This window comes from Vulpes vulpes, chromosome 14 (genome assembly GCF_048418805.1).
Source record: "Vulpes vulpes isolate BD-2025 chromosome 14, VulVul3, whole genome shotgun sequence".
In the NCBI taxonomy this organism is placed as follows: domain Eukaryota; kingdom Metazoa; phylum Chordata; class Mammalia; order Carnivora; family Canidae; genus Vulpes; species Vulpes vulpes.
In genome coordinates, this window is record NC_132793.1 from 106,167,555 (window position 1) to 106,191,036 (window position 23,482).

Here is a 23,482-nt window from a genome sequence, read left to right on the forward strand (position 1 = left end):
CTCCTTCCTGCCCTTCCAGGCCTTGCCTTTCGTGTGGCTCAAGTACTCACTCAAGAAATAAATTTAAGACTAAAAACTCTAGATCGCGCCACTTGCCACAAGCAGATCCAGAAGTGTCCAACATTGCCCGGACTCCGCCCTCAACTGTCATTTCACAGTAAATACGAATACAGAATCACGATGGCATACGTGTAAAACTAAGGACCTATCTCAGCTATACGTTGATTAAACAGAGACTTTTACCCATTAACCCAATCTCACTTCTTGATACACATCAGTGAACTACAGCCGCCCCTCAGGGCCATCCTGACTATACTCTAGTCCAGCTACTCTTACCACCACACAGCCCGTTCTACAGCCGCATCAAGAACCACTACTGAGTGAAAATACTCACCAACACTTCACAGACTGTCCATGGAAGATTACTGCCCTCAGTACAATCAGGCGAACCTGTCAACTCTATTCTTATGCTCCATTTACAAGTGAGGGGCGAGGTTAATGAATAGTTAAGAAAATCCTACATTTTAGGCATGGTGAATATGTAAACATGTTACAACAATAGTTAGAAAGCTAGTGTCAAGCAGGTAAAAATTTCATTACTGCCCAAAATGGACTGCTAGCCACAACTCAACAGCAAACTGCCAACGGTTCTCTGGCTCAATACTGAGCCAACCACCTCCTTCCATAAATATGGCTAAACAAAAAAATTAAACACCTACCTGAAAAATCAGTCTAGATATGAAAGGAATACACAGTGTACAAAGGTTTCAGAATGCATCCACACAAGCACACTGCTCTTTGAAATTTAAAGAAAAAATTTATTGAAGATCTGAAAAACAATTCCTAAAAGATCGACTTTTCCAGAAAACTGTAGCTACACAATGCATTGCGTCTATCATGTTAAAACGTGCATTAGACACAAATACAAAAACCATGAAACAAGCCACCATTCTTCAACAATCTGAGCAAAGATAAAATGCCTAAGGAACAACATGGATGGCCTGCAAAGGATGGACTCTTTAAGCACCATAAAAAAAAAAAAAAAAAAGCACAAACGGATGAGCGTGTTCAGTTATATACACTGAATTGAACCTTTGGCACTAGGAATCAGAGCATTTGTCATAGAGCATTAACACATATTATAAAAGTGCGTAGTGTCAAAGGAATAGAACCACCAGCATTCAAAGCAGCTTTGTCGACTAGGCAATAGAACCATCTACAGTATGTCTCTCCGTTGTCCGTCACTGAATACACTGGTAGCAACTTTGAAATGAAAAAAAAAAAAAAAGGAAAGAAAAAAGGAGCTGTAACCCCTTTTATTTTCTCTGTTTAAGATCAAACAGAAAACAAACATCAACTCTGTTATACACTAACATTTTCAAAGTACATCATTTGTACAAGAGAAGGACTAAACAAAAATGTGTTTACAGAGATCCAAACGAAGCGAGGGTCTGCGCCTCGCCTCACACGGCCTTCCGGTGGTACTCAGGAGGAGCCACTTCATAATCGCTGGCACTAAACAAGGTTGCCGAATTCTTTGCCAGGTATCTAAAAATAAAGTATTAGTCATTACAAAGATGAAAGAGAATCCTACCTCGAACTAAATCAAGGCACAAAAGCTGCAGTTTCTTGCAAGATACACTAAAGATTTCGAGGTAAAACCCTGTGGTTACAATTCAGATACACTGGGCTATACCCACCAGACAACATGCATCAAGGAAGGAGGAGGTCCAGAGTAGGTCCAGAGTTGCTCCCAATTTCAGAACGGTAAAAAAACAGGTGTTTTCAGAACACCAGTGCGAGAGCTTAGACTATCTTTACAGAGCAAAGGTTGCATCCTATAGGAGTATCTGGTGTTTTCTTTAGCTCTTAGAAACTCTGCATGAAACAGATTCAGAAACTGACAAACACCATAAAAATCCAAGGGTCCAGGGATCCCTGGGTGGCGCAGCGGTTTGGCGCCTGCCTTTGGCCCAGGGCGCAATCCTGGAGACCCGGGATCAGATCCCACGTCCGGCTCCCGGTGCATGGAGCCTGCTTCTCCCTCTGCCTGTGTCTCTGCCTCTCTCTTTGTGTGACTATCATAAATAAATAAAAATTTAAAAAAAAAAAAAATCCAAGGGTTCTGAACTGAAGCCCTCAAGCAGTAGAACATTTTCATAAAGAAATCGGGCAGAGAGGATCACTGGCAGAGCAAGAACTACAAAGACAGAGCAAGCACTATAAAGCCGTGTAGATACCCAGGCATGTGTTGCAATGTTGAGATTATAAAATACATGGTGTCACTTTAAGAAAATTCAAATACAGAAATATATGAAATAGAAACTAACCACTCCAACCTTCCCTCCCACAATTGTGCCCAAGAACTAACCCACCCGTCAGTATGATCCACAATTTTCTAATCTTTTCCCAAGAGTACAAATGTTTCTCTGTCAATGAGGGGACTCCAACCACACCTAGCTTTCCTGCAACGCGGCTGTTTCAACACCACAACACGGACAGCTTCCTCATCAATGTGTTTACACCTACACCCTCTAATGGCAGCTTGGGTGTTGACAATTCTGCATTACTATCTACATACACATAAATCTTATATTTTCATGCATTTGGAAATCTTTATGCACCTCAACTTTTCTACGGGGTCAGTTCCCAGAGGAATAACAGTCTGGTCCAACGGAAGCACACTGGAACTTCCAAAACGCATTGCCAGAACACCCTCCAAAAAGCGGGCAGACACAACTGCCCTCCTTCTCCATTTCTGCAGTCTGTTTAATCTTGGCCAACGGGACTGAGATCCTCGGACCATGGGAACCCCCCACTTTCAGGAGCCCACGGTACTGCCACCCCTGTGGGATCCCAGAGTACTGGTTGTCATCGCTTTGCTCATCTTGATCAAAACTCTTCTTCTTTGTTACTATTATCACAGATTTTTAAATCTTTTACATGGTCGACTATTTCCTCTACAATTTGAGTATTTAGAAAAACCATTCTCACTCTAAAGATCATGAAAATATTACCATTTTCTCATCATTATCTTAATAGTTTCAATTTTAAACTTAAACTTTTGATTCAGTCTAGAATTTTGATCTGTGACAGTAAGCATGGATCCTTCCAAAAGACTGGCTAGTTGGTTCCATCAGACACCACTCCAGCAGTTTGTGGCATTCACCACTTGCACGTATGCTGCCCCATTAACAGCCTCAACTCTGGCACCCCTCACTGCTCTGTTCTTGTCCACACTGCCAATGTATCAGAGGGACTTCCACTACACTGTACTAATTCATGTTTTTAATTTCAAGCATACCAGTAAACTTACTTTAGGAAATCATGAAGATAATTGAGCAATAAAGCAAGGCTCTTCTCATCCAGCGGAGTATAAGCCAACATTGCTCCAATTCGTACTGTGTAAACAAAACAATGTAGTCCAAGTTACATTCAAGATAGCTCTATAAGCGCTATGGTCATCATGGGAGATGAAATTGCTGACTCCTTTAAAATACAGATTTTAGAAACTCCTCACTTTTAAACAGATTTGATATTTAGTATTTTAGATAAAAAGTGAATACTGAAATGGAATATTCTATGTTACTTTCTGTTACCCCTTGATGCCAACTAGGAAAGATAAAATAATTAAAAATCCAAAGGATAGGGATGCCTGGGTGGTTCAGTGGTTGAGGTCTGCCTTTGGCTCAGGGCATGATCCCAAGATCCTGGGATCAAGTCAGCATCGGGCACTGGGCTCCCTACAGGGAGCCTGCTTCTCCCTCTGCCTGTATCTCTGCAACTGTGTCTCTCGTGAATAAATAAAATCTTAAAAAAAAAAAAAAAAAAAACCGCAAAGGATAAAAAGTACATTTTTTTCTTAAAGAGGTTATTACCAAATAATCTCAGTAGATGTGGTGCCCCATACACCTGGGACATGGGTGCATCCGGGTGATCTGCAAGGATCTCTGCATACTGTGGTCTCTCAAATTTGTAGAGTAGCTGAGTGCCCAACATCACATTGAAGTATTCCTTTATTCCAGCCACAACCTCATTAACAGCATACTCCCTGACAGAGAGACAAAAATCTTTATTTCAAAGCAGGTCACTGAAAAGAATTGAGAAATAGAGATTAATTCAACTAACGTAAGAGTGAGAGATTTGAACTGAAGATCGAACTTATGACAATGAACTTTTACTGAACAGATTTTTAAGAGCTCTAAACAAAATAACAAGAAAAATCAATTCCAAAAGTAAAGCAAGCTTTAGCCCTGAGGCTAAGAATGGTTTTTAAAAACATCTTCAAACAATTGTGTATTGTGGTTATATACACTTATACATAATAACTTCAATTTCATATACAATATTTACTGTCTGGTGCTTTAAATAGTAAGTTTGGAGGCCAAACTTCACGTCGAATCAATGAAATTTTATTTTGCTGGTTTCTGATGGCATTATTTTTTTTAGAGAAAGTGGACATTTCAGAGGATTTATTTGGAACTAATAATACTTAATAGAAAAATCTTTTGTGTATACTTTCAAGATTTATATATTCTTACTTATTATCTGTGTTTCCTCGAGATTTCTTGTAATTTGCATAATCCTCTAGGATGGAATCCACATTCTTCTTGGCAGGAAGATAAAAGAGCTATGAAAACAAAAATACACTTCAATTCCAGTACTTTTATTTATTTTTAAAGGAAAATTACATTGGAAAAGCTTCTATGCAATAAAAGACCACCTAACAGTTATGAAATAGAAAATGGCACTGTTTAGCATTTATTTACAACAAGGCTAATGTAGCGGAGAAACTAATAATTTTTAATAATTTCAACTAAGTAGCCAAGTGTGACTAGCAGCTGCCATATTGGACAGCACAGCTCTGAAGATGAGCAACCTACTGGACATACGTTCATACTACTCACAATCTATGGAAGGCACCACAAAGAAGTGGTTGGCTCCTGACATGGACATTACGTACTACACGTGCATCATGTGCCAGACCCTGTTCGAAGCATTCCTAAAACTGCTCTTCATCCTCACATCAGGAGTGAGGTAGGGATTAAAACATGGAGAGGCCAAGTCACTTGTCCAAATCCTAACTGGTAAGGCCAAGGTTTGACACCAGGAGTTGGGCCCCAGAACAAATGAGGTCCACATGTTGTCTATGACTGAGGTCTGAAGTCTCATGAGCCCCAACCAGTCACACTCCACACCCACCCCCTTCCTGCCCGTGCCACCTGTTTTAAGACTTGGCTCATCTATCTGGATTTGACGACGGAACCCTTGCGATGTCCCCCGTGTACCTCACAATGCCGTGTTCTCTACACTAGTAATTAGACACAGGAACTGGAACAGATTCAGAAGACCTTACAGGAAGTATTGTGTGCTTCTCATCACATCTCACTAGTCCCAAAATTATGGAAGGATATCTCATTTTCAGTAACACCAGAACAGGAAACACATGCTTGTCTTTATTGGTTTTCAGAAGGATTTCCTATCCTAGCAACCTCCAAAATTGAGTTCTCTCAACCTTTTTCTCAGTATAAACTCACGAGACTTTATAGCCGTACTTGTATCCCTTTCCAAGTCATGCCTTCTGGCGATCACACTATTCAGTCTCTGAATTAAAATAGCACTCATCCAAAAAAAAAAAAAAACCACTCACCACTCATACTCCTTCAGTATTCAAGTCCATATAGATTTTTCCCTAAAATTCTTTTTCACACTAGCAAAAACATTTCTAGATGACAATCTATGTAGCTTTCAAAGTACCTGTTTTTGTCGGGTAATTAAGTCCCAATCATCAACAAGCCATGGTTTTAGCTCCTCAGGAATCTTCACTTTCACTTCAACTCTGTTCATGAAGGTTTCCTCCTGGACAGAAAAGATTTTGGCACTGAAACCCTATCTTTTCAGACAGCAACTACAATCCAGGGATTTTCTCAATCTCTAGAGGCACCAAGTACTCAGATGGACTGCCAGAGTTGGCATTCAACAATTCCGAAATGAAAAACCCCTATAGCTAAACTGCTGGGAGCAAAGAATCTTGTCTTCACAGAGAATTCGTCTATTTGATGCCTTTTTGTGTGAAGGCACAAATTTATCATCACATTTTCTTTTCTTTGTAAACGAGCACTCAGACTAGGTGCACTTTAACTTGGTATTTTCATATTTATCACTGGATACCAAGGACTGTTCCAAACACGACTACCATGAAATTATTTAACATCTAAAATCAAATGTACTGACTCCTAATGAAGTCTTCACTAACTGCCCAAAAGTGCCTGTTTTCAAAACATACCACTCTAAGCATACCAGTTTCCTAATCTTGGCTTCACTTATATTAAAATTAAATAAAAACTCTACTTCCAAATTCCAAACTTTAGAAATAAGACATTTTTCACTTAAAGAAATTCTAAACTCCCATGCATGCACAGATAAAACTTTTGTGTCATTTTTTATGGGTTTATTAAGTCATCTGCGGACATACTAAACTGTTTAATATGAATTGTTAAGTCTATACAGTGAAACATCAATGAAATATATTTAGTCTTGTACATCAACAGAGCTTGCAAACAAGTATTTGATGATGATCTAGGGAAGAAATAACAGGGACATATTCAGAGCTACAAGTGAAATAAAGATGTATTTTTAAAAAATCCTTTATCCAAAAATAGGAGTATTTTTATTTCAGTAGTTAATTTGGCTAACAATGTTCTCAAGACTCAAGTTCTGTTTGATTGCACAGACTACAGATACTAATATGCCAAGGAACCACTCACATTCTCAACAGTGGGATCCACACGGGCCCTTTTCTTGCGAGGAGGTGGAGGGGTCTCACTGGTGCTACCACCATCTCCGTTTCCAGGCGCTGCACAGATTCAGGACAAAGAGGAGATTTTCAGCTTAATACAAGAGAAATCTGTGAGGAAAACAGTCCCATGATACCCCCTCCTCTTTTCATGTTCCCATTATACAGGAGTTGCCTGCATCTATAAGCAAAGAATCTTAAAGTCTTACCAAAAATATAACTTTATAGCAGCAGGTAACATTTACCAATATTATCATCTGATATTTATTACAAACTATGTTGTTGTTTTTTTTAAGATTTTTATTTATTTATTCATTAGAGACAGAAAGAGAGAAAGGCACAGAGACACAGGCAGAAGGAGAAGCAGGCTTCATGCATGGAGCCCGATGCAGAACTCGATCCCAGGTCTTCAGGATCACACCCTGGGCTCAAGGTGGCACTAAACTGCTGAGCCACCCGGGCTGCCCCAAAATATGTTCTTCTCAATTATAAAGACTAACTGTGACATAGGTCTCTCCATGGTAAAAAGAATGTCAGAGTTGGGTCTCTACTACCTACGTACGATACTATGAACTGGATGGACTCTATAGAATGTTGTTGTGACTCATCTTTGAGATGACCAACATAATCTGCCTATTCTAAAAAGTTTTCAAGTTTTAACATTTAACACTAATTTCAAAATGAAAATGCAATAAAAGTAAATAATTTTAACAAAGTTAATATACTTACTTTTCTGTTTGTTCTTTTTGGTTTTCCTAAAAGGAGATGGGAAAAAAAGAGGAAGAAAAATAAGTGATTGTTGCTACTAAAGCTGCCTCTGTGAATTCCCCTTTACAATGGTTAAGTTCATACAGAAATACTGCCTTAGATGGTAAGACTCAGCTGCAAATAGTTTCCTGCTTAGATAAGAATTTTCATCAATAGATGGTTAAATTCACACCTCCCTCCATATAATACAAAAATAAACTAAAACCACCATGTTGGGAGAGTTCTAGGATATTACTAATTTACAAGTTCACAGCATGTAAGTTATATGGTTTATAAGATTACATTATTAGTTCCACCAAAATAAAGTTCCTCCATTAACTCAGTATCAGAAAGCTCAGAAAGTAGGGTGCAGGGCACATGCCACTCTCACTGGCCAGTTTCCCTAAACTACTCTCAACTGGACACTCCCTCCTTCTCAACACCTAATACTCTTTTCTTCCCCTACATAGAACAAAGTTAATGTCTCCTTACTCTTGGTCACCACATTTCTAACAGCAACTTAACTCATGTCTATTTACAAACTAGCAAACAGTAAATTATTAATTTTAATTTCACACACAACTATTTATAGAACACAAGGAAATCCATTTGAAGCCCACAATTATGGCCTACATCTGGTGGGACTGAGCCAGAACAATGGATTATGTGGACTTTTCTACTACTTTAAAAAACATTTATAAATGTTATTAATTGTACTGACCTAATTTAGAGCATGGGGTTCATTTTGCAATTCAAATTAATTTGTGTTTGGTTATAAATACAAAAATCTGGGATGCCTGGGTGGCTCAGCGGTTAAGCCTCTGCCTTCAGCTCAGAGTGTGATCCTGGAGTCCCGGGACTGAGTCCCACATCAGGCTCCCCGCATGGAGCCTGTTTCTCCCTCTGCCTATGTCACTGGCTCTATGTCTCTCATGAATAAAAAAAAAAAAAAAAAAAAAAATCTGGCTATCTAAAAGTACGAGTTTTTTCCTGCTTCTCAAAGTTTAAACTTCTGGAGCACAAGTATTTGTTGGAGAGTTATTTCTGGGTCAGATTAAACCATAAATTTTTACTTATACACATCAAGAACAGGTGGTGGCGGGTAGCCTAGGTGGTTCAGCAGTTTAGCGCCGCCTTAGGCCCGGGGTGTGATCCTGGAGACCCAGGATCACGTCCCATGTCGGGCTCCCTGCATGGAGCCTGCTTCTTTCTCCCTCTGCCTGTCTGTGCCTCTCTGTCTCTCATGAATAAATAAAATCTTTTAAAAAAAAAGGAACAGGTGGTGGCTAAGAGAAACCTAGAGCTCTGACAGGCATTCCTTACCCACTTATTCTATACGACAAAACTAAAGGAAAAACACTGACAATGGGCCCTAATTCTATAATCTATAAACTATACTTAAATGAATCACAGCAGCAAAGAATCACGAACATTCTCGCTTCAACCTTCTTGCTTATAGTTAATTAAAAAGCAAGCCTTCTCAAATTGCAAAAATTTCCTACAATAAACTGCTAGTGCTGTTTCTTTCTCTAAGCCCTATGACCAAGTATATAGTCAAAATATTAGCTGTTAGATTTCAATTTAAATAAGAGAAGTCCTAAGTCACTCTTAAGAAAAGCCATTCCACTAAACAATGAACCAAAGCACAACCTTTTGAAGCCAAAGTACTAACAAACGTCACGTGTATTCACTATTAGTTTAGGGAAAAAAAGCTTAAGGACCAAGATGTTAACAAAGAGAAAGTTTACTTCTCTATGCATATTCAGAAAAAGAACAATTACTAAACCCTAAATATCAAGTAGGATAAAACCAAACATTAAAAATTGTATCAAAACTCAAATCAAAATGAAAGAAATGGGGGAAAAATATTGTCAGGTTTAATTACTCATTATTTCCATATACTTTAAAATATACCTGCTATTCTACTAGGGAAAAGCAATGCTAAAAATTATGTGAGGTCTTCTCTAACCACCCAGATAATGAGCTCAATAAAATGTCATCTTTCCTACTAATAAAGGCTCTTAGAGAAAAAGGAAGTTCCAGGTCTTGGGACACAAAATTTACCAGGTGATCCTAGAATATACCTTTATCCTACCTGATGACACAGAAAACCCAAAACACCTAGAAGCCCTCAAAAGGACCCAGGAGTCCATAAATGTGAAGAGGTCCCAATTCTCCAAGGAAGGGAAAATTGAGTTTAAAGCTTTACTTTAGGGACGACCGGGTGGCTCAGCAGGTGAGTGCTGCCTTCAGCCCAGGGCCTGATCCGGGAGACCTGGGATTGAGTCCCACATCAGGCTCCCTGCATGGAGCCTGCTTCCCCCTCTGCCTGTGTCTCTGCCTCTGTCTCTCATGAATAAATAAAAACTTTAAAAAATAATAATAAATAAATAAAACTTTATTTCATGTAATTACTGAACCATTTTTTATATGTATGCTTTATATTCAAATACTAAGTTTTTTTTGTTTTTGTTTTTTTTTTTATGATAGTCACACAGAGGGAGAGAGAGAGAGAGAGAGGCAGAGACACAGGCAGAGGGAGAAGCAGGCTCCATGCACTGGGAGCCCGATGTGGGACTCGATCCGTGGGACTCGATCCCGGGTCTCCAGGATCGTGCCCTGGGGCAAAGGCAGGCACCAAACCGCTGCGCCACCCAGGGATCCCTCAAATACTAAGTTTTTAAGTCTACTACTATGTAGACTAATTTTCTACACCAACTTTTAACATGATAAAGGATTAACATATCAAAAATATTATTGTGCTGGAATACCTGGGTGGCTCAGCGGTTAAGCATCTGCCTTCCACTCAGGGTGTGATCCTGGAGTTCCAGGATCAAGTCCCACATCAGGCTCCCTGCATGAAGCCTGCTTCTCCCTCTGCCTGTCTCTCTCATGAATAAATAAAATCTTTAAAAAATATGTATTATTTTATTGATATAAATCCATCATATTCTCCCATATGAGAAAGCTGCTGACTTTTAAGACTCACTTGCTATTAAAATCCTAATGAATACTACCATATGGCAGTTTTCCAAAAAACTGCATCATTTGTTACTGTCTATTAATGAAAGCTACAGGCCACCCTCAGTGGCACACCCACTCCCTGGCCATCAATTATCACCTCAACCTTCAAAATGTCTAATTACCTTCGTGACTAACATCTCACATTTAGGTAGTAAAGTCAGACCGCTAACTGTAAAGCAATATGATATAATTCTAAGGAAAAACTTCTCTTTGATAAATCATATTTTAGAGCACTGTCACTTTTGATCCTTTGACAAGAATACAACCTCTCATTAAACTACCTGTTTTTAAAGGAGAATAATCAAATCACAAGAAATAAAATGATCTTTTGATTAAAGTTTTTGTCATATGTGTATGACTTCCACACAGTTTTGTTTTTTTTTACCAAGATATTCTAAATCTTAAGAGTTAACAAGAAATGTTTCCTCCCATGGGGTGGATAGGTAATTTGAAACTTTAACGTCTCACACATTCTTACCATGGGTTTCAAGAGAATTAAACTAGTATTTATTTTTAGTGCTAGAGGAGAACCAAATCTACCCAAAAAATACCTTACTGGACTTGTAGCCAACTGATAATACTCTAAAAAACATACATGCACAAATACATCTTAAAAAGTAAGGGTTGTGAAAATACTCAATGCCACTGAATTATACACTTAAAAAGGAGTTAAGTGGTAAATCTTAAGTTACATATATTTCACCATAATAAAAAGGGGGCAGGGTGGTACAAAAACCTAAGGGAAATTAAGGAATATTTAATTATCACCTATTTTCAACAACCCAACACTTGAGAATGCGATTCTCATTGGCATTTTTCAAGTCAAAAATGTTCCAATTTCCATTTTCAATAAATCCTAAAACATGATAATGAGTACTGAGTTTGAATTTCACGTATAAAACGATATGCAAAATTAAAACAAAGAGAGCTTCTTACACTTCAACATTTTTCTGTTGCAGACCAGATGTCTTCTTTCCTGGGGCAGCCCCTCTCATCTTCCCCTCTGCATATTGCTCCCTTCAAAAATAATTTCAATAAAGTTGTCATTAAATGAGTATGTGGAAAAGTAAATCATGCCACCTTGATTCCATTTGAGATTTATATTCAAACTGACGTCCCATGTCCCTTTCCAAGTATAATAGAATCAGGAAGTAAGATCACAGTGAGTTTGCAACTACAGGAATTCCAACAACATCCTGCTATTTTCTACCTAACTCTATGGACGGACTCAAGAAATGACGGTATGCTAACAACTCCTCTTTTCTAGAAAAGGCTTCTCTGATTGCTTGAAGTTAAAGCCCCAACACACAGCAGCTGACAGGTACCAAGAATCATTTTTTAGGCAGGCAGCCAACATGATTTCTACTTTTCCATTTCTCAAAATTAATTTATAGACATTTCTCATTTCTCATACTCGTGCTGCAAAACTTACTGATTGGCTTTTTGAAGTTCTCGCTGTTTCTGCAGATTGGTGTCCACATATTTGAGTACTCTGCTTTCTGGAACCCATTCATCCCAACTGAAAAAGAGAAGTTAAATTATAATTCAAAATTATTTTTTACTACTATTTAGATTCTGTCCACCAATTACTTTTTAGAGATCCAAGAGGTAAGACTTTGGATTTCTCTGACAAAATTTAACTAGCTAGGACTACAAATCCATTCTCAACTAAAATGAAAACCCAATGAAAATCTGTTCTGTAAAGGAAGTAAACATTTCATATCAAAAGCAGCATTCTAAATCTGCCAGATTCCAAAAGCAGATTACTCAAATGACTTAAGAGCATGACACTTAAGAGTCTCTAAGCAACTACCTTTACAGGATAAAGAGATCTTAAAGAATTTTAATTTCCAAAACAATGAAAGAGTCCATCAAAAGCTAATAATATTGTAATATAACAGCAAAGTTACAGACAGAACTAGTTGTGTCTTATTTTCATCACCTGTAAAATGGGGGTAACGGTACTTACCCTGACAGAATTATTCTAAGAATTCAATAATATATATACACAATAGTTGCGAGTCTGACACATAAACACTAAAGGTAGGTCAGAAACGTGATTAAGTTGATCACACTCAAATACCATCCAGACCTATTCTGCTAAGACTGTAGATCAAACCATTATCATAGTTTATCAGACTACACAGTCCTCAACCTTCACTCACTCACGACGAAGGAATGTACTAACTTCCAAGACATATCCAGAGATGGCTTTCTGAACATCAGGAGGTAGAACCAACCACTCTTGAAAAATATCTAGTTGCTTAAGCATCCTGGCATGTAGAAAAGCTCCTTCCAGATTTCTGATGTGGTTTTCTCCCCAAAGGGGAAAACAAAAACAAAATATTTCTTAGGGAAGGCTTAACTATTCATGCAAAGTGATTCTTTTCTCCTGCCGAGGGAGCTCCTTTAGTGACACAGATGTAGCCTCAAAACAAAATCTTTCATTTAATGATTTCCCACCTCTGACCTCTTACATAAGATAGCCAAAAGGAGAATAAATAATGAAAAAGCAATCCTCAATATGATTTCCTAGAGAAAACTTGAAAACATGCATTTACCTAGAGGTCAGGAGGGGGTGGTGTACTGAGGGAGCTCCTTCAGGAACAGGAAAAAGGGCTACAATATCCTCACGTGTCTTCAAAGTTTGTTCAGAGCGCCTGGGCCTCACAGCACTTCTGATACAGACAGCATAGTACAAAGTAATCTCAGTCACTAGGTGCAGAATTTAGCTTAAGCTTTATTAAGATTTATTTACAAATGGAATATTTAATTGTCTGTGTCAACAAGTTCCAGTAAGGTTTTTGAAACTTTAGAAATATATTATCTACTGTGCTTTTGAAAATATTTACATATTTATTAAAGTTAAAAAAAAAACTCCAATTTGGAAATTGGGCTTTCATTGTATGACTTTCTAAAAGTATCCTACAAACCATTTTCAAAGTGAGAATCTTACTTTTATTTATACATCTACTTAGAACTATTCCCATTCTAAATTAAGAGATGGCAAATTTTTATTTACCATGAAGTTCCATTTTAAGTCCTGCAAATCCCTTTCCATTCTGAGAGAAGATGCATCTAAATAAGTACCTCAATCTAAAAACCAAATCAAGGGGCACCTGGCAGGCTCAGTTAGTAGAGCACACAACTCTTATTGGTCTCCGGGTCATGAGTTCAAGCCCCACACTGAGCACAGCATTTAGTTTAAAAAAAAAAAAAAAAAATTTAAATAACAAGTTTAAAAATAAATAAAAACCAAATCAATTCCAGACTTTCCTTTATGTGTCAGAAGCTGAAAATCCTTGCTGAACCACAGGAAAATAAAATAACACCTTTTGCTCTGAGGAATATCACTGAAGGTAGTAACAACTCAAGGCCAGATGTTCAGAAATTTTCACAGGTCACAAGCATAAAAAAGTTCAGAATTTTCAAAGGAAGCTTGTCACTAATTCCCACATAACACTGGCCCGTGGCACTGCTTACACAGTACTAAACATAAACGTAACACGCTTGCTGGGCATTTGAGTAACTCCTCATTTTAAAATGGGCTTATTTAAAGGTAACTCTAAAAACTCACTAAGATCAAATTTTCCAAAATTACATATATTGATCTACATTCCTAATCACCTATAAAAAATACATCTTTGTTCATTAATATTCTCAACACATCTACAAAGATGCTAAAGATCTCCAATGTTTAGTGCCATTTTTAAATTATTTTTTCAAGGAATTAGCATATAAACTTAGCTGAACACAAATCTATGCAGCTTATCATTTACTTTTGTTACTGAACTCTAAAAAGGGAAAAACATTATTTTGAAGCCACAAAATCAGGAAATACAAGCATTTGGCACTTTCACAATTTTTTATAAGCTACAAATGTCACTCAAAACCCAAGTCTTTAAGCTATACATTTAGTCGTATATTGTACGTAAAAGAGTTAAGCACAGAAACTGTATTCACAGCTATAACAATGAAATGCTAAAATAATTATTTACAAGTGTACATGGAGAGGGGGACAAAGCTATGCCATGAATGTAAGTTTTTTTTTTATTTCCTAGATGGACTTTAAGTTTCCTACACATGATATGCACACAAATGAGATAGTCTATGACCTGTAGAAAATGGAGATTCTTACTGTAATGTTCTCAACTTTACCCAATATTGACAGAGTATTTGTAAAAAACAAGACTGAAATACAGTTTAAACATTTTCTCAATAGGGAAATCTACAATATACACCAGGAGCCATACGATGAACTTAGCTGGATATGAGAAGTAATTTAGCACTCCTACTGAAATCACATTTACAATGAGTTTACTTCTACAAAAGGATAGTTTTCTCCATTACTTTCCCAATTTCTCTATTTAAAATGCTGTCATTATTAGAAATAGTTTAATCATTAAATGGGGGGAAAAATTACAAGTTGTCAGAAATGTGCTTTTACACATCTTAGATTTCCACCTTTCTACAACTATACTAATGGAAGTAAAGTGAAGGGTCTGGTATTTCTTCTTAGCTAAAAGCATTTTGTGAAAACTTTTCTTAAAAAAAAAAAAAAAAAAAAAATCAAACTGGGTTGTGTCACCTGAAACAAGACCAAAGTCCCAAAGAATACCTCCTTGCATACCAACAGTGCTCATCAAACCAGATGGGGGACCATGTACAGGGCACAGGTGACACAAAGCCTTTTAAGCTGCTAGAAAACGACCCCTGAAGAACTACTTCCTAGCAATCTCTGAAAGACAAAACATCACTAATAAAGTCATTTAAAACCTCTCATAGTAAAAATTACAGGCTCTTCAACTTTAAGCACCAAAAAAGGAGTCCATTATTGTGTGTGATATTTGGGGTCCCAAAGAGAAAGACTCATCACTGAACAAGAGCTCCACGGGCTAGATATTCTAGAATGTGTTCAATCTATGACCACTGTCCACTCCCAGTAACAGATCAGTACACCACTCCTTAAAAAAAGAAAAAAAAAAAGTCTAATAACTCTTCAAGGTGAAACATTAGGTTGTGTAATTAAATTTCTGTATCTGTATTAATATTCTAAAAAGTGAACCATATGAAATCACTCTCTGCCTAATTTGTTACCAAAGCTCAGAATATAAAAGTTGGTCATTACTTCCTAATCAGGCAACCTTATCCTTTTTCCTTTTCTAGGCAGGAAAATCCAACTAGCTCTGAGTATAACTGTTTGCAATAACATATAGTAAATGAATTTGTGCTGAGGCAAAAAACTCAAGCTGTACTAAAATGTACCAAAACCAAAAAATAGTTGGATGCCTAACAATTATTAGACATTCTACTAGAACAGATATAATCCAAAGAATTCAAAATGAAATGGCTGTGTACCCTCGTTTCTATTACTTTATTCATACTACAAATGCAATACCCTTGCTTTGATAAATATATTAGGTTAAAACCATGACACACAGGACACAAGCTACCTTGTTAGAAATAAAACATTGCTCTTAAAGATCTAATACTAATACTCACTTTTTATTCCAACCACTGTAATGTATAAAGTATTTCACTTGTTTGTCCTTTATGGCAACCTTTACACACTGAAATAAAAAAGAAAAAGTTCACTCAGAAATATGTTTTGAAAAAGACAACCATCACGTGTGCTTTTCAAGTATGCGATCTTTCAGAGACACTCCCTTCAGACTGATGGCCAAATCGAGCACAACAAAATGCGACTCTCACAGAGGCAGGAGTTCAAGCTCTGGGCTCCTCACACTCAACAGTCATAAAGATGCTCAGAGTCACCATCTGTTGGATCCAGTCTAGCAAAGCTGAAAACCCCCTAAGAGGTCACCCTGACGCTTAAATCAATGGGCTCAGCGCTCCAAGAACAACTAATTAAAGCCGTGTTTGCACTTTCTCAAAGTCTACCAACCAGAAGCCATTATGTATTTCAAAAACAAACTTAGCTAAAGAAAATTATTTATAGCAAATTATTAAAAAGTGTCATTTACCTATGGAAGGCAATCAACTGTTTCTGCTGCAGAATATCAGCAACTAGCCAAGTGACAGATGAAAAACATTTTATGTTCTTAAAAGAAGCCAAATTAGAATGAATTATGAGGAAGTCATTAACTATGACAAGCAATCACTACTAGTTCTGGATTAAGTCTATCTTGAGTAAACCAAGAGAACCATGATAGTTTAAGCCATCCCAACAGCCATTTAAAAATCATTCCCTGGAGTTTCTGCTGCCTGAGGGAAAAAACCTGCCAGGTTAGTGGAGGTGACACAACAAAGTAACATTCAGAGATATAGACGATTGACAGAATTCACAACTTACAAAGTGCTGGTATGACATCATTAAAACATAAAGTTACCAGATTCTCCATGAATCCAAATTCAGCCATTTTAGAACTTTAAAAACACACATCTACGTATTTGAAACAACTGAGAAGTCGTAAAAAGTTATCATTTGGTCACATGGGCACTTCAAGATTAAGACCATTTTCAAACGTATAAATACCAAAAATGCTGTACAAATTGTATTTAACTAAATGCTTTATTATTTTATACACTGTTTTTAAAAATTATGTGTTAAAAACAGTCACACAACATATTTGCACTGAAAGCAGAAACAATATACTTTTAGAAATCTGTTTTACTTGGGAACACATCATCTCATTTACCTCCGGCTAAATGTAAAATCAGTTCTGACTGCGGGACCACAGCACTGATACAGAGGAAAGGAAGCCCCTGGGGTTCAAACTCTGACAGACAAACCAACAAGTTCAAAGTCATCAAATTTTTAATGTTCACGTTTATCTTTAACACAGCCATGTTCGTTTAGAGCTCACTCAGCATCATTTACACCCAAAACTGACTGGCAGTATTTTCTCACAAGTCACTAAGTACACAATGCACTTGCTCCACAAACAACCAGGCTTTTACCTTTCCCCTCAAATGCTCCCTCCAGCTGCTGGGCCATCAGCAGGTCACAAGGTAAAAGACAAGGTGGCAATACTGTACCTGACCCATTCGGACTCTATGGACTACCAATCTGAACAAGGCAACTAACTCTCTTCCTACCAACCACTGAAATCTGATGCTCAAAAGTCATCTGACCGCAGTCATTCCAGCTAACTTCTCAAAGGAAAACAGATTTCATACCTTTGCTTCATAAAGAAGAGGCCCATGAAAGCACAGCACTCGCTCACCTGTAAGAGTAAAAAAAAAAACCAGGTTAATTTTAATTTCTCTTCATACCTAAGGGTCACGTGGGAGGGTCACCATGTGTTCCCATGTATTCCTTGAAACACTGGCAGAGTATGGCTATGTACAGGTCAAACTTCAATAGTACCTTACAACAAAAAATCACCTTCATACACATTGTAAACAGAAAAAAAAAAATGAGTAGAATGTCAATCTATGTAGATCATCAAATCATCTAACACCTGATAAACCAATAAAATCCACTGTATCAACCTTTTGGCAGGATTTGGATTTTTCAATATCTGAAGAACACAATTTTTAAAATATTTTCTGATTTTTTAAAATTAGTTGGGAGAGAGAGAACTCATGGGTATGGGCCACCAGAGGGGAGGGGCAAAGAGAGAATCCTCAAGCAGACTCCATGCTGACTGAGCACAGAGCCTGATGCCGGGCTCCACAGCAGGACCCCAAGATCATGATCTGAGTCAAAATCAAGAGTGAGATGCTTAACCAACTGAGTCACCCAGGAGCCCCTAAAATATTTCCATATTTAGAACCCTATAATCTCCCTATTATCTTCTCCTTCCAAACCTTTTACTGGCCAACTAAAATAAGAATTCTAACTTTCGGAAATCATACTCTACGTCAAACCTACAATTAAGACTTGCAAGAGTAACTAAATGTAAGGGATTAAGATGTGGAAGCCAACTTGGCTCATCAGACAATCAGGCAGTGAATTCCTGGCAGTACCTGAAGATCACTTTCAATTACTATAGAAATGGATTTTCTTGCACGTTATTTTCAGTCCCCTTGGATTTCATCAGACCTAAAGGTAACAAAAGTACTCCACCACAAACAACTCTTTCAGCTCTAAAATCGTTAAAAATGACCTACTAGCTCAACATTTTTCTTAAAGATTTTGAGAGAGTAGTGTACATTGGAAGAGGAAGAGGGGAAGAGAAAGGAGAAGACTCCCTGCTGAGCAAGGAGCCTAAGATCATGACTTGAGCCAAAGTCAGATGCTTAACCTACCCAGGCACCTCCAGCTCAACTCTTAAAACTATAGGGCAATAAGGTTTTCACCAATTTATTGTTTTTTTTTTTTTAAGATTTTATTTATTTACTCCTGAGAGAGAGAGGCAGAGACATAGGCATAGGGGGAAGCAGGCTGCCTGCAGGTGAGCCCTATGCAAGGAAAGCAACCAGTACAAAAGCATAGAAACATGACAAGGAGACACTATTAGGCTACCTACCATTTAAGTATAAATAGTTCACTATCACTGGAACACAGGATAAACATATGAAAGTAGAAATCAAAGCTACACAGATCACGGAGTCCCACATTATGAAGTCTGGACTTTATCCTGTGAGGATTCCCAAATATGATCAAGAATCTCAGGAGTTTTTTTTAAAACTGCATATTTTCAAGCTACACCAGGGACCTGTATGAGACCCTTCTGAGCAGCCCCAGGAACTTTACTTTGATCAAAGTTCTCCATGTTAATTCTCGTGCAGAGGTTCCTGGGCCTATGCAGAGCTTCAAGTGGAGACTACAAATAAGCAGTCCACGGTGAAATCCGAAATAGGTCTGAACCAAAAGCAGGGACACGTGAAGAACGACTATGCAAAAGTGGTAATTTAAAGACTTCCAGACTGTGGAAGCATTAACCAGAACAGGAAATGAGGGAGGGGGGACCAGTTTTGGACTGTTGAAGAGTGGATCCAGCACACCCAAAATGGAGCCGTCTAGGAAGCAGTTGGGTATACAAGTCCAGAGCCCAGGGGGGAGCTGGGCTGGAGCCATCACTGAATACCAGGGGCAAGGACGAGACCCTGGGGATGTAAGGAAGGTCCAACGCTAACAAACAAGACTTGTGTCTCCTAACTTCACTCTCCAGGCACAGTTTAGAAACATCCTTAAGGAGGCCTGGGCGGCTCAGTCAGTGAAGCATCCAAATCCTGATCTCAGCTCAGGTCGTGATCTTAGGGGGGTGAGATCAAGCCCTGTGTCAGGAGCCCAACGTGGGGCATGGAACCTGTTAAAAAGAAAAAAGAATAAAGACACCCTGAAAATGGCTTTATTCCTTTTTGGCTGCTGCAAAAGTCTACTATCCTGAGACTGAGGCCCTTCTGACCTCCATTCTGGCAACCTGACCCTCCTATTGTCTTGACGAATACACAGTGAACAGGAGGCATAGGAGCCAGGGTAATAAACACCTACGGCCTAGTTTTCATGTACGTGGAGAAAAACCTGTAATGGGGGGAAAGAGCACACTAGCATATCAGATACAGCTTGTAAAGCCTTTGCCCACTCTTGATCCTTCCGGTATCCTGGAACAAAGGTAATTCTGTCCAGTGCTCTTCCATCAAGGTCCATGAGACTCCAGGCCCCCTCCACCCACTGGCCTGTGTGCACTGGAAATGCTCAGAAGCTACTACCACCGGTGAATTCCTGACAAGGCAAAAAGGTCCTCCCTGACAGCAGGCTAAACGCCAACAGTTTACTCTGTGCTGTATCATAATTTCAAAAGGAGGATGGAGTCCCATACAGACAGATGTGTCACTGCATCCAAACGCTGCTTACCTACAACGTGCTGAACCCTCATGAAAAACTTCCGAGTTTACAGCAACCATAAGCAGAAACAGTTTCTGACCAATCAGTCCTGCGGTGCCCCAACAACTAACTCTGTGCCCACCGGCAAGGCATTCCTGCTCTCTGAACCTGTCCTACAAACAACCACTTAGAGGAGACCAGAGAGGGGAACCCCGCGGAAGCGATGGCCCTGGACAGGGTCTGCAGGGGTCAGCGCAGCACGTGGCTCTGCAGCGGCCCCCCACCCCTGGTGGAGCACTTTCCCGGGGAAAGCCGGCAGGGCTGAGCCCAGGCAGTGGCCCTCCTCCACTACCACCCAGCAGGGAGTACCTCGGGGCCCCGCCCAGGACGGTTCCGTCCATACAGCAACCACACGGCCAGCCAGAGACAAAACTGCGTCTGAACACTCCAACCGCAGTGCGGACGTTCCGGAAGCTCCGGACAACCACCGCGACCTCGGGTCAGGGGCGTCCACACCGCATGCATCTCGCACACCGCAGGGCTGGAGATGCAAATATCCTGCGGGGGCTGCTGCGGGGGGTGGTACGGTGGGGCGGGCAGATCCGTCACCGGACCCTAACGCCCGGGGCGCCTGGCTGGCTCAGTGGCTTAGCGTCTGCCTTCAGCTCAGGGATGGCTGCAGGGCGCTGGAATCGAGTTCCACCCTGGGTTCCCCGCAGGGAGCCCGCTTCTCCCTCTGCCTGTGTCTCTGCCTCTCTCTGTGTCTCGTGAATAAACAAAATCTTAAAAAATAATAATAATAAATTTTACAAAACCAAACGAGTCCCAACCGCGCTGGACGCCGAGTTGCAGCGCTGCACGCCCGGGCGGGAGCCCTCCCCGCGGAGGCAGGGAGGCAGGGAGGCAGGGCGCCCCCTCCGGCGCGCGGGGTCCTAGCGGGCGGGCCGGGCGGGCCGCGGCGGGCCGGGGCGGGCAGGCGCAGGGGGCACCCCGCCCACCCGCGCCGCCGCGGCCCCGCGCGCACAAAGCCCCGCGTGTTCGCCGGGAGGGGGCGCTGCGCAGCCCGCGCGGGCCGCCATGATGGCGCGGCCGCCCCGCCTCGCCTCGCCTCGCCTCGCCGCGGCCATTTCGCAGCAGCGCTCCGCTCCCGCGCGGGGGCCCCACTCCCCCCGCCCCCCCGCCGCCCCCGGGCCCCCCGCCGCGCCCGCCGGGCCCGCCGCCCCCGGGCTGCCCCGCCCCGCCCCCGCGGGCCTGCCCGCCGCCGCCCCTCCCCCCGCCACATCAGCGCCCCGCCGCCGCCATGCCGCGCCCGCCGCCTCCCCACAATGGGCGGCCCCCGCGCCCGCCGCCCCGCCGCCCCGCCGCCCCGGCCTCCCCGGCCTCCCCGCCCGCGCCCGCCGCCGCCCCCGCCGCCCCCGCCGCAATGCGCCCTCCGCGCCAAGCGCTGCGCGCCCCCGGCCGCGGCCCGCGTCGGCCCCCGCCGCCCCCGGCCCCGCGCCCCCGGCCCCGCGCCCCGGCCCCGCGCCCCCGCCGCCTCTCCCCGGGGGCCCCGACTCACCCTCCTGGAATTTGGGCTTCGGGTCCTGCTTCGGCGCCATTTATAAGTGATTCGCCGCCGCCTCCTCCTTCTCCCACCACCCCCGACTACCGCCCCCTACTCTCTACCCCACCCAGCTCCGCGTCAGACGCGCCGTCAGCCGCCGCCAGCTCTACATCCTGGGCCCGATTTGCCAGCGCCCGCAGACCTCACCGCGCCGCCACCGCGCAGCCGCCGCCCCAGCCAACGGCCGCCCGCCGCGCACGCGCCCCGAGGCCCGCGCCGCCCCGGGGCATGCCGGGACTCGTAGTTCCGCGGGGACGGGGCGGGGGAGGGGCAGCAGCCCTGGGCACGGGGAGGGGGAGGGGGAGGAGGAGGGGGGGGAAGGGCCCCCACCCCGCCCGTCCGCAGGGCCCCCCCGCCCGTCCGCACCCCTGAAGCACCCCACGGGAGTGAGGGTCTCTGCGAGCCCGCCCGCCTGCCTCGCTCGGGGCTCCTCGGGGCCGCCCCGGTCCCAGTAACCCGGCTGTGGGGGTGGGGATGGGGGTGGCGGCCGTGGGTGCCCCTTGCTGCCGGCATCTGGCACCCCCCACCTTGTGTCGTCACGGAGAACTTGGGGTTTGCCTGGAAGCTGTGATTGCACGACCCAGGTCCACCTCCCCTCTGCCCGGCCTCCCGCGCGGTCCGCCAACCCCCTGCCCGGCCTCTCCCCGCCGAGCCTCCCCGTCCAGGTGCAGTGCGGACATTTCCCTGAGCTCCCTGCGGGGTCCCCGTGGGTGCATGTCCACCCCGTGAGCCTGCAGCGCGTCTGTGCGCTCGCCGCATCCCTAAGGATGAACAGACCTTAACTTGTCTGGTGTCCGCGGTGTTGCAGGCCTCAGAGGCTGCTCCGCTGCAGGACACTGGTGTACACGAATCTATGCAGGCCCCGGAATCCAAGGGGGCACGTTGGTAGCCCCGGTGAAGGCCTCATCAGCTGACATTTCCAGCAACCCTTTAAGAGCCTGTTCCCCCACAGCTTTGCCAAACGTGCTACCATCGGTTCCCACAGCCTGGTCTTCATGTAGGAGGGAGTCCAGCATCAGGGGAGTGGTAAACGAGGGTGGGAGGGGGCCCGGCGAGCTTGAGGGTGCAGGATGGGTACTGCTTCTCCCTCTGCTGTGGTTACTTGCGTTGGCATGGGTGAGGAGGCATCAAGCTGTGCACTTAGGAGTCATGCACATCACCATACCTACCATGTACCTTAATAAAAATATCTTTAAAAGCCACTTTATTTGGGGGTGGCTGGGTGGGGCCGTCGCTTAAACATCTGACTTCATCTTGGCTCAAGTCTTGATGTCAGGGTCTTGAGATCCAGGTCTGCATCTAGCTCTGCATCCTGGGTGTGGAGCCTGCTTAAAATTCTCTTCCTCTGCACTGCCCCAGCCCTGCCTGCTCTTTCTTCCTTTCTCTCTAAAACAAAACAAAACAAAACAAAAAAGGTCCCCTTATTTTAGATATAGGAGATTTTCAAACAGAATTTTCTAACTAGAAAGAATAATTCATTATGTGTCATGCCTGACTTTTTCAATATGCACCTCCAACATAGAAAGGCATTCTCTCATTTACCACGATACCACGATCATACACACACAATTAACAG

The 23,482-nt window shown here is 42.2% G+C and overlaps 1 protein-coding gene across 2 annotated transcripts; it reads right to left on the reverse strand.

The window, feature by feature from the left end:
- Positions 1-797: 797 nt before the first annotated feature.
- MORF4L1 (mortality factor 4 like 1) lies at positions 798-22,112 on the reverse strand. 2 transcript variants are annotated; one of them, XM_072737505.1, is made up of 13 exons: positions 21,862-22,096; positions 17,708-17,754; positions 16,070-16,137; positions 13,129-13,245; positions 12,000-12,086; positions 11,504-11,584; positions 7,526-7,551; positions 6,768-6,856; positions 5,758-5,859; positions 4,542-4,630; positions 3,879-4,051; positions 3,317-3,401; positions 798-1,548 (listed from the first exon to the last, which is right to left on the reverse strand). In XM_072737505.1, exons 1-13 carry the CDS (start codon positions 21,899-21,901, stop codon positions 1,464-1,466), a joined length of 1,089 nt encoding a protein of 362 aa, XP_072593606.1. In that variant the 5' UTR covers positions 21,902-22,096; the 3' UTR covers positions 798-1,463. The 2 variants fall into 2 exon arrangements, with proteins under 2 accessions (XP_072593606.1, XP_072593607.1); XM_072737506.1 differs by lacking the exon at positions 13,129-13,245 and having other exon boundaries at positions 21,862-22,112.
- Between the last annotated feature and the right edge of the window lie 1,370 nt (positions 22,113-23,482).

Coding starts and splice junctions, on each gene's coding strand:
- MORF4L1 (XM_072737505.1), bottom strand. CDS start 21,901: ATGGCGCCGAAGCAGGACCCGAAGCCCAAATTCCAGGAGG. Junction 4,631..5,757: donor TAATTACCCGACAAAAACAG/GTACTTTGAAAG, acceptor TTGTTTTCATAG/CTCTTTTATCTTCCTGCCAA. Junction 4,052..4,541: donor CGAGGAAACACAGATAATAA/GTAAGAATATAT, acceptor TCTCTCTGTCAG/GGAGTATGCTGTTAATGAGG.